At 38.0% G+C, this 11,315-nt stretch overlaps 3 protein-coding genes and 1 pseudogene across 3 annotated transcripts; 3 read left to right on the top strand and 1 right to left on the bottom strand.

The window, feature by feature from the left end:
- Positions 1 to 1,344: 1,344 nt before the first annotated feature.
- On the top strand, positions 1,345 to 2,394 carry LOC149111599 (uncharacterized). Its single transcript, XM_089289995.1, has one exon. It carries the CDS (start codon positions 1,382 to 1,384, stop codon positions 2,384 to 2,386), a length of 1,005 nt encoding a protein of 334 aa, XP_089146121.1. The 5' UTR covers positions 1,345 to 1,381; the 3' UTR covers positions 2,387 to 2,394.
- A 46-nt stretch (positions 2,395 to 2,440) lies between these two features.
- On the top strand, positions 2,441 to 3,865 carry LOC149111598 (uncharacterized). The gene has a single exon (XM_089289994.1). The coding sequence runs from the start codon at positions 2,441 to 2,443 to the stop codon at positions 3,443 to 3,445; it is 1,005 nt and encodes a 334-aa protein (XP_089146120.1). The 3' UTR covers positions 3,446 to 3,865.
- A 1,290-nt stretch (positions 3,866 to 5,155) lies between these two features.
- Positions 5,156 to 6,180, bottom strand: LOC149111597 (uncharacterized). Its single transcript, XM_089289028.1, has 2 exons — positions 6,166 to 6,180; positions 5,156 to 5,726 (listed from the first exon to the last, which is right to left on the bottom strand). The coding sequence occupies exons 1-2, from the start codon at positions 6,178 to 6,180 to the stop codon at positions 5,208 to 5,210; spliced, it is 534 nt and encodes a 177-aa protein (XP_089145154.1). The 3' UTR covers positions 5,156 to 5,207.
- A 3,194-nt stretch (positions 6,181 to 9,374) lies between these two features.
- Positions 9,375 to 10,153, top strand: LOC149111596 (uncharacterized; annotated as a pseudogene).
- The last annotated feature ends 1,162 nt before the right edge of the window (positions 10,154 to 11,315 follow it).

The raw sequence follows: 11,315 nt of genomic DNA, 5'->3' as shown, positions 1-11,315 counted from the left end.
ATTTCAATATGATTAAACGTTCTTTTTACACGTTCCTGTTAATAATGATGCAAAGTTGTCAATTTTAGTAATTTCAATTTGAAGAAAAGGTCCTGTTAGTACCTTCTTGTTACTTGATGAAAAATTTTGCGGGGTTTGTTTTCCAGGGTGCTTCATGACGCCTCCTTGAATAAGCTATACCTTCCCTAGTTGAATCGTCCTCATTTTATCGTACGTTATTCAGGTTATTGATTGGAAAAATAATTATACTTTTGAACCCTAGTTCCTCTATTTTCAGGGGATAGGGGGTGGGCTCACTTCTTTCGGAGGTCGTTACTTACAGACTTCAACGATTCGTTGCGTGTTCGAGCCATTGGCCAGGCGATTGGCCAAGCTATTGGTAGCCGTGCATGGTCACCTAAAGCACTGACAATCTGTCTTAGCCCATGTACTACGTTTCTCCTCGCGCTTTTGTTTTTTTGCTCTCGGCTGTGTAATTATGCGATATTTTCTACACAATAACTTCAATTGCCGAGCATGATAATACTGCACGTGGTTCTCATAGCCAACGACATACTCAGACAAGTATTCCAGATCATCTGGGTTTTTATTCCTTAAGATCTGTTTTAGATTGATTAATCAAACGCTTCTTTACGCCCGGACAAGCATATCGGTGCAAGCTCAGTGTTAATTGTGATGGCTTTTATTGGGTAAACAAGACAATTACGTCTGTTCGCCTCGCTCAACATCCATTCGTAGGCACTTTGGTAATTTTTAAGTTCAGTTCGTAGATCGTAGATCTAGGTTCAGGGGGAGAAGCAGAGGAAGATTCATGTTGTGTACTTCGTTCATCATTGCGGGATTACTTGATTTATTGGCATTCCCCGGTCATTTTTGTCCGCTCACGTTTTTTTCCTGCCCAAGTTTTCTTCACGTGTGTTTAGACGTGATCCGATATATAATGACCTTGTTTTGTTCCAGATTATTTGCGTCAGTAGAGTCCGTCATCATTTGAAAGCATCGGGAATGACTCGAACGCACTATTTACTTTTAAAGCACTATGTCCACTATTAATATCGTGACTTCATTTTAAAGCTTGTCTCATATTCCATCGGCCCTTTCTGGTCTATTTTTTATTAACATCTTCATTAAATAATGAACTTCAAAAACATCGTGTGGTTCATCAAAGCCATATCTTACTTCGTGCTACTACGAAGCCTTGGTATTATTATTATTATTATCAAATATTATTATTATTATTATTATTATTATTATTATTAATAACAAGATAACAAAGGGATCAGGGGGACCATGCGGGGTTGACGCTAATGGTTTTAGAAGAATGATGGCTTGTAAATCCTTTAAACAGTCGTCTACAAAATTATGCGAGGCGATAGCCACAATGACAAGGACTCTATGTACAACTTATATCGACCCTGCAACCATAGAGCCACTGGTGGCAAGCCGATTGATTCCCCTGGATAAAGGTGAAGGTGCAGTGAGGCCTACAGGGGTCGGCGAGGTGATACGAAGGATTATTGGAAAGTGTGTAATGAACGTTTCTAAGGGAGACGTGGTTGAGGCGAGTGGTGCACTCCAGCTATGCGCAGGTCAAAAGTCCGGCAGCGAGGCTGCTATACATGCTGTGCATGCCATATTTGAAGCAGATGACACGGACGCGGTACTGCTCTTCGATGCTTCTAATGCATTCAATGCACTTAACAGAGCAACTTCACTGCATAATATCCGGGTTCTCTGCCCTGTAATTGCAGCATATGTCATCAATACTTACAGGAAGTCGGCACGCTTGTTTATTACCGGCGGCAAAGAGATCATTTCAGCTGAAGGAACAACACAGGGTGACCCACTTGCTATGGCCCTCTACGCCTTAAGTGTGCAGCCGCTGATCACAAGCCTGCAGGCGGCGTCCAGTATTAAACAGTGCTGGTTTGCTGACGATGCCTGTGGAGATGGCTCTGTACTGGAAATCAAGAAATGGTGGGATGTCCTCAACAGCCTTGGCCCAGTCTTTGGCTATTTTCCCAACCCCAAGAAATGTTGGATTATCTCAAAGCCAGATAAAGAGGCAAGCGTGAAAGAAGTGTTCAAGGACACGGCTGTCAATGTGACGGTAGAGGGACAAAAACATCTGGGTGCGGTGATAGGTTCACGGGAATATCTAGAGGAATACGTTAGCGAGAAGGTGACCAACTGGGTCAGCGAGATTACCAAGCTGGCAGAGTTTGCTCTTTCTCAGCCTCAAGCGTGTTATGCTGCTTACACCTTTGGCCTCAAGCACCGATGGACCTATTTTTTGAGAACTTTGCCTGATATTCAAGAATTATTGGAGCCTTTGGAGAATGCCATATCTAAGGTGCTCATCCCTGCAATTACGGAGCATAGGTGAACTCGGCTGGACAGGGACATTCTAGCACTGCCAGTCCGTCTAGGGGGGCTTGGCATGACAAACCCGTGTCTTGACGCAAATCTTGAGCAATCCTCCTCCGTCAAAGTTACCATCCCGCTGGTCCAACAGATCGTGGCTCAATCCCATCAGATGCCGGATGATTCTTTGGTCAAGCCACTACAACAGGCAATGAGGAGTGAGAGAGCAACGATGCTCCAAGACAGGGCAGAGCATATCAGAGGGGTAGCCCCACAGAAAGTCCAACGGACACTTGACCTTGCTGCGGAAAAAGGGTCTTCTGTTTGGCTGACGGTACTCCCCCTTCGTGAAATGGGTTTCAATCTAAATAAGAGAGAGTTCCGCGATGCAATCAAACTGCGCTACGATTGGCCGGTCGATGATATCCCCTCCACCTGTGTATGCGGTGATGCTTTTACAGTGGACCACGCAATGATATGCAAGAGAGGTGGGTTCGTTACCCAACGTCACAATGAGCTGAGGGACTTAGAAGCCGAACTCCTGAATATGGTTTGTACCGATGTTGAGATTGAGCCTGTCCTGCAAGACATCTCGGGTGAACAGCTGGGAAGAGGTTCTAATCGAGCTCCAGATGCGAGATTAGATATTCATGCGCGCGGGTTCTGGGAGAACCAACGATCAGCATTCTTTGACGTGAGGGTTTGTCACCCTAATGCTGATTCGTATAGGGACCTAGAGCTCCAACAGATATACCGCAATCATGAGAACGAGAAGAAGCGTCTTTACGCGAGGAGGGTTTTGGATATCGAACAAGGAACTTTTACACCCCTTATTTTCACGTCAACAGGCGGCATGGGAAACGAGTGCCTGCAATACCATTCCAGACTGGCGCAGCTGATCTCCATCAAGAAAGGAGAACATTATGCTAAAACAATCTCCTGGATAAGAACAAGGACATCCTTCGCTTTACTAAGATCCGCACTAATCTGCCTAAGAGGTTCAAGAGCTAGAAGGAAAGCCTTTTGTGACTTTAAGAACATTGATATTGACGTTGAAACCCAGGAGGGAGCCATTATGTAAACACTGTTGAAATAGGTTTTAATAGTTTATTTCTTTTATTTACTTTTACCTTGTAATATACCGATATTGACGTTGAAACCCAGGAGGTAGCCATTACGTAAACACTGTTGAAATAGGTTTTAATAGTTCATTTCTTTTACTTACTTTTACCTTGTATATACCTTACTTATAAAAAAAAAAGTAGTATTAGTAGTAGTAGTAGTAGTATTAGCATTAGTTGTAATAACCATGATATCATGACATATATGATATGACGATGATGATAATAAATTATCATTATTATTATTATTTTGATATTATTATTACTATTATAATTACCGAAAACTTAAGGAACAACAGAATTTCTGAATTTTTTTTTACCAGATACATGTAAGATTCAAGTTTGTATGGAAAAGTGCTCAATAAAGTTTGCTATTTTTAATTATTATTATTTAAAAAAAAAAAAAATTATTATTATTATTATCATTATGACATTAAAGTTCCGAGGAGAAGGTTTTTGGTGGGAACACTTATTTAAGTAAGACTGAGTCACGGCTGCTATTCATATATTCCAGAGTTAATAAACAGATATTAAAACTACTAAAGGTGATTTTTGATTCTAATTTCTATGACGTTTCTCGCCCTCTAACCTCCCTTTTGTGAAGAAAGAAGAGCAGTGTTTTTTTAAGATGAAATACGTTTGGTCTTGTAACATTTTTTCAACCGAAAAATGGTATATATGTTGGACTGCAGTTTGCAGCGACAAAGTATTCCAAATTAATTACTCCTCTTGGCAAACCAACCTAGGACGGGGAAAGCGAAATTAATTTTCTTGTTGAAATGAAATCATACAAGATGACGGCAGACTGGAAGTCAATTAAACTTTTTCTTTAATCTGACTTTCTTTAATTAAAAAGATATTATCCGAGGATGTTAATATAACTAACATTTGTCTTGTTGACCCTATAAATAAAGTCATTATTATTTTATTATTAAATATATATTTATCACAGATAACAACAGTACTCTCAGAACTGAAGCGCTAACCATGAAGCTAGACTGCGTCTGTCAACCACTTCTCATCTTTTCCTGCCAACAGCATAAAATACTGCATGAATACTGTTTGATTAAAATAATATATATGTAATATAACATCACTAGCCTTATTGTAAATAATAAAAGCAATGAAGATGAACACTGTTAAACGTCAGATTTTTCGCAAGTTACAACCTTCAAAGTCAGACCCTAACCTGCATATTGGTTTTATACTTTTGTTAGTTTTGAAGTGAATTAGGATTTAGTGGTGCCAAGGCTACCTCAACATCAAAGATTAAGAGCGAACTAGTTTACAGTGTAACTGACTGACCCGCAGACCGACCCCACAGCAGACTGGAAAGCTGCAATGAAAACTACCGCTCAAATTATTTGTTATGAGCATTTCCGCAATGCTTTACTTTGCGGTCAATTATTCTTAACATAGTTTCTTTCTACATAGTTTTATCCCTTAGTAAATTCATTTAAGTCGGTTGTCGAAAAAAAAAGTATGCATGGGTGTATTACCTGAAAAACTGCTCGACCAAAAACGACATTTACCCAGGCAGATTCAATTTAACAGTGTTGACCCTCGCTGTCTTTATGTTGTTAAAACAATGTCATAAAAGCTCAGCTTTTATCCGTTATCAATATCTTTAAAAACTAATATATTATAATATAATGTTTTCCGGTCAATAATTTAAATATCTCTGTGTTCCTGACGCAGTGTAAGTTACAATCATGATGCATTTCACACAGCGCATGAGCATTTTCTAGGAAATACTCTAATCTCATTGGCCCCGTTTGCTAGGCGGACGCTGACAGTCTCGTGATCCGATCCCACACATTTTCTCATGCCAAACTTTGCAATGGAACTTCCACAACCGGTAAGCGAAACTTTCATACAAATGGGGAATGTTACGAGTCCACCGCTTGCCAGCTGGACCGTCTGGTGTTTGCCAGTGTAACAAGGGCCTACATGAGACCTCTTCTGTCTCAAAACAGGGCTGGCTTCCTTCGGTTGGATCATGTTATCTGAACTGAACTGAAACTGTACTGCTTCATGGCTTGATGAATCTGGTTCTGATAATCTAAGGAAATCAGCTGGATTCTGTTCCCGTTCAGTTGTCCTCTTATTTGTCTCATTCAAGACTGTGTTTGATTCTTCCTTAGCTAAATTAAGCATTCTTTCAATATCGTCGTTGCTGGTTGATATTATAGCTCGGCCATTTCCATGGTGAAGAAAAACAGCGAGAATAACTGCAATAACCTGCGAACCGAAAAACAAAACAGTGAGATTTACTGTTTACTAATTGTCAAAAAGATCAACACATAACCCCTCACTTACAAGATCTATACACTGTTAAATAGGCACGTGACGAGAATAAAGAAAATCATCAAGTAAATAAAACTAATTGTGTTATCTATCGACAAATTCTTAGAACTGTGATGAGAAGAAATCTATGGCAACCTGTAAAGAGAACTGATGCTCTAAGACCTGGTACACAACAGTTGATTTATCATGCTTTTTGAGATCATGGCGTTTCTTTACTTTTACAACATTTTGACTTACAAACTAAAAGAGGAGAAATTAAGACTACTTTGTATGTTGACGAAGTATTAAAATATTGTCCAAAGTATTAGATCTGAATCAATAAAGATTAACAACCAAGTCATTTCAGTCATCAACAACCAAGATGTCTTTTTACCTTAATAATCTCCATGACCTATTTCTTTTGACTTTTTTGGTTTGTCACTAACGTTAACTTGTATATATATGTTGTCTGCTGTTATGTAAGGACTTGTGATATCCAGAAAACTAACTATCCCCTTAAATACAATTTTCATCGGTCCTGATTTGGAGTTTTAGTAAATAACTAGAAAGGGAAACAAACATTACTTAATCTGCCAGTTTTATTCTGTTCATCCTGAAAGTTTCTGTACGGCTTCACTGATACAGTAACTGATACCTTACATTATTACAATGTTTGTGATGTTCTTGCTGTGAAGTTCTGTCAGTAACGATTCCTTTAGGATCCGGTAGTAAACTAAAAATACACGATATTCAAGGGCTAATGAAATTGTTCCATTTTGGTATATACAAGGAACTACTGCTGAATAAGGATATTTTAAGTTGAATCGGGCACCCAGCCAAAGTCTTAAACAGTTTTACTTCTTCTTTACACATTTACTAAATCATCCGATTATTTGTGCTGTGGGCTTCTTCCGCCGTTTTATTGCATCCCTTTGGCGAAAAAAATAACGTTTGTTAACTTTTTTCTGCCGAGATATTTTTCTCTTTTTTCACTGCATTGCATAGTTATTAATGCACTCCAAAACTAAATTACTTTGAAATTCTATTTACTCAATAGCATGTTAAGAATCGTTCCTCAACAAGCCAAATTCGGATGCCGTGAATAATTACATGAGAGTATTAATCCTCGTACCGTGAAATCATGGCGGTGCATTAAATCATATTTGATACTGGAATCATGGGTTGAAGAATTTATCATGACAACTAGGAAACCTAAATAACACACATTTTTTATTTACAAAATTGAACTTTAAGTTGCAAAAGTTTGCATATTTCACAAATGTCCTTGGTGGCAGTTTTCGAAACTGTTAACCAACGTACCATAAACAGAAGCAAACTTCCGCAAGTCTTGAATATCAAAATGTGATACTCAGGTCAAATATTCCGATTCGAAATACGATTCCTAATTTAGCTAAGAACGTGACAGCTCGATGAAAGGAACTCATTCTAAATTACAGTTCTCTATCTTTCTATTATATTAACCGCTGTTTTCAATTATAGCATGAAGTAATTACTGCTAGCCAGCTACTCGCGCGCTATCTACAGCAGAATAGATGGTGAGTAGTGTAGCCAATAAGAGAACGGCATTCGTGATAGAACGCTGGGAGGCTTATACAAAAAAAAATTGCTTCTGATCCTCGATAACAAAATTTGAAACGTAACTATCAATTCAGAAATGATTGGGACTTCAAAAATGAATGGAAATAACAATGCGAACTTGAAGACTGAGCTTAAATACTGATTTATAAAACTTTATAATTTAATTAGCTATCACATTATAACAAACTCCGTATTGTGATAGGTATCAAGATAAATCTACGAATAAACTTATTTTGGAATATACGTACGAGGTATCACTGCCCAAGTTACACTGGAGATATTTTTAGCTGAATCGCACACAACAAAAGTCCAAAATAGTTTGACTTTTATAGATTTGTTTATTTTAATATTACCTCAAATATTTGTAGAAAAAACGCTGTTTCAGCGGTCTTGCTATAATATAGCGTCCTTAGAATTCTGCGAATCTTGACTGAAACTTGAAGTTCTTTTGATAAAGACATTTTCTTAGTTTCATGCCAGATAAGAGGAAGGAACATCGAGCGAGGAAAATGTTTTATTGTTAAATTGCTATTTTTAAATCAGTTTCAGATGGCTATTACATGACGTTATTGTTGACATTCTTACTGTAAGATTACAAACTCCCTATGCCACACATTTTAGTCCTTGCAGTTTTAAATTCGTTCACAATTTACAGAAGTCATAGATAGAAGGCGTCATCAGACCACTAAATAACTTAAAAGAGAGAAAAAAAATGGATAAATTTTAAAATGTTAAATTACAATTATTACTTTGTCTTTCAAATATCCCGCATGGCAAAAATAAATTTAATTTCTTTTAGTTTTAACATAATATCAAAATATGATACTCAGGTCAAATATTCTGATGGGATATACGATCTCGCCGTGTAACTACGTAAATAACAGCAACATGAAAGAAACTATTGGAAATTTCCTTTTCCTTATGGTTATAAACTGAGTTTTCAACTCTAGCAAGAAATTATTATAAGCTCCAGCGGTTAAAAGAGATTAAATGTTTTCGTTTTAATTAGGCGTCCCTTACCCGATTGTATTTTAATACAACACACACAAGACTGGCTAGGCCATGACGTCATTTTCGTGAATTTACATCCGGATGTACAGTTGCTACACTGAAACGATTAAATTTTGCCTCAGATTTCGTTGTAACTCCCATCCGGTCCTCTGAAATCCAGAAATAACCACATAGATCTACAATTTTAATTTTATGCAAATATAAACACTTTTTATTTTGTAAAGCAAGTTTCAGAATAGACCTCTTTAGCTTGGGCGGTTTGTTTTTCCATTGTAGACCAAGTGATATTCTCTAAAAAATTTTTCTTTTATCAATGTTAAAATTATTCATTGATATACTTGCGACTTTTTAAAAATTTGAAAGCAAGAATTCTCCAACCGGAGCTCCAACAGGGGCTCCAACGTGAGCCTGCTCGCAGGCTAACTAGGAGAGAGCAACTACTCCATATTCCTGTCACGGCGTTTTCACAGACCGATCTATTTTTAGTTTGAATTTACCGCGAATTCAGGATCCCGTGCGAACCTCAATGACCAATCACGAGCACGGACTCAGTATTTTTAACTGACATCATCATTCCACCGAAAGATTGCGTTGACATGCCCACCTCAGCTCGCCATTTTTTCCTTCCGATGCGCGCTCATATAAACCGGCACTGATCTGTTTCGTGGGAAAAGCCTAAAAGTAGATCGGTCTGTAAAAATGCCGTGGCATAGGCTTAGTATGGGAGTTGCACGCTTCTAGTAATGGGCTCCTGTTCTTGGACATTATCTGTTCCTCAAAGCTCACGGGTTTCCTCGAGCTATGCTAGCGCTCTCGGAAAAATGATTGCTTCTCGGAACAGATAATGTCCACGGACAATTATCGGAGCATATCTTCTTTGCCAAATGGAGGCTATTGTTTATTTTGGTAGAGTTGATTTTCTTTGCCAAATTTAAAATAAACGAAACTGATTGAGAAACTGGCTTTCGGAGGAGCGATTTGACATTTAAAACAATGATTCCCAAGTTCAGGCGACTCTGGAATAACTACAATCATGATATATCCAGTAAGCATTAGTCAGATAATTATTCCTTTATCAAAAAAACAATCATGGAAGACCGTCAAATCTTGGAATTATCTTTTTGTAAAACGAACGACTGGAAGGGATTAAAAAACTTGTTTCTAGTAAATACCCTTCCTCATTTGTACAGAAGCTCACGAAAACAAAAAGAGCAACAGCTAACCAAGAGCCCACACACTAATTTAGATCAACTGCGGTTTTACCCTATATCAAAGGTATATCAGAGGTTCTTCGCCGCTGCCTACAACAACAAGGCGTACGCACTGTCTTTAAATCTGACACAACTCTTAGGTCCTACTTACAGCGACCTAAAGACACCCGTGAACCAACAAAACAAGACAGTGTTTTTTATAAGATTCCTCGCGAATGCAGCAAAGTGTATATCGGAAAAACAGGAAGAGCTATGCGAGAAAGGATAGAAGAACATGACAGAGACATACGGCTTGCTCGTACACAAACCTCCGCAATTTCAGAACACGCCAACGAGACGGGGCATTTACCCATTTGGGAAAAAGAAAAATTTATTGATTGTGGCCCTGACTGGTACACACGAAGGGTCAAGGAAGCTATCCATAGAAGACTTCATCCAAATAACATCACTAGAGATAGTGGAATCGAAATTCCTGAAGCATGGATACCTACAATCAGAAAGCATAACAGCCGGTCAGTTAGAACTTGATGCAGACCTATTAGGGAACGTTTAGTCTTGTAACAATTTTTTCAACCAGCCGAAACAAGGTATATATGTTGGACTGCAGCTGGCAGCGACAAAGTATTCCAAATTAATTTCTCCTCTTGGCAAACCAAACTAGGACTGGGAAAGCTAATTTTTTGGTTGAAATCAAATCATACAAGATGACGATAGACTGGAAGTCAAATAAACTTTCTCTTTAATGACTTTCTTTAACTAAAAAAGATATTATCGGAGGATGTTAATATAACTAACATTTGTCTTGTTGACCCTATAAATAAAGTCATATTTATTTTATTATTAAATATTTATCATAAATAACAATCGTACTCTAAGAACTGAAGTGCTGACCGTGAAGCTAGACTGTGTCTGTTAACCACTTCTTGCCTTTTTCCACAAACACTATAAACTACGGTATCAATAATAACATCAGTTTCTTATTGTAAATAATAAAAGCAATGAAGATGAACACTGTTAAACGTCAGATTTTTCGCAAGTTACGACCTTCAAAATCTAAACTGCTGTTTGATTTTCTACTTTTGTAAATTTGGAAGTGAATTAGCATTTAGTGGTGCCAAGGCTACCTCAACATCAAAGATTGAGAGAGAACTAGGTTACAGTGTAACTGACTGACCCGCAGACCGACCCCACAGCAGACTGGAAAGCTGCAATGAAAACTACCGCTCAAATTATTTGTTATGAGAATTTCCGCAATGCTTTACTTTGCGGTCAATTTTACGTAACATAGTTCTTTCTACATAGTTTTATTCCTTAGTAAATTCATTTAAGCCGGTTGTCGAAAACAAAAGTATACCTGGGTGTCTTACCTGAAAAACTGCTCGACCAAAAACGACATTTACCCAGGCAGATTCAATTTAACAGTGTTGACCCTCGCTGTCTTTGTGTTGTTAAAACAATGTCATAAAAGCTCAGCTTCTATCCGTTACAGATATCTTAAAAAACTAATTTATTATATTATAATGTTTTCCGGTCAATAATTTAAATATCTCTGTGTTCCTGACGCAGTGTAAGTTACAATCATGATGCATTTCACACAGCGCATGAGCATTTTCTAGGAAATACTCTTATCTCATTGGCCCCGTTTGCTAGGCGGACGCTGACAGTCTCGTGATCCGATCCCACACATTTTCTCATGCCAAACTTTGTAATGGAACTTCCACAT

The sequence above is a fragment of the Orbicella faveolata genome, unplaced genomic scaffold (genome assembly GCF_042242905.1).
Source record: "Orbicella faveolata isolate gen_17 unplaced genomic scaffold, um_ofav_v1 contig_2, whole genome shotgun sequence".
Taxonomy (NCBI): domain Eukaryota; kingdom Metazoa; phylum Cnidaria; class Anthozoa; order Scleractinia; family Merulinidae; genus Orbicella; species Orbicella faveolata.
Note: the sequence above shows the minus strand (reverse complement) of the source record. Positions and strands in the feature narration are given on the sequence as shown.

What these genes read in the sequence shown, in the direction of transcription:
- LOC149111598 (XM_089289994.1), top strand. Translation starts at nt 2,441, where the DNA reads ATGACAAACCCGTGTCTTGACGCAAATCTTGAGCAATCCTCCTCCGTC.
- LOC149111599 (XM_089289995.1), top strand. Translation starts at nt 1,382, where the DNA reads ATGACAAGGACTCTATGTACAACTTATATCGACCCTGCAACCATAGAG.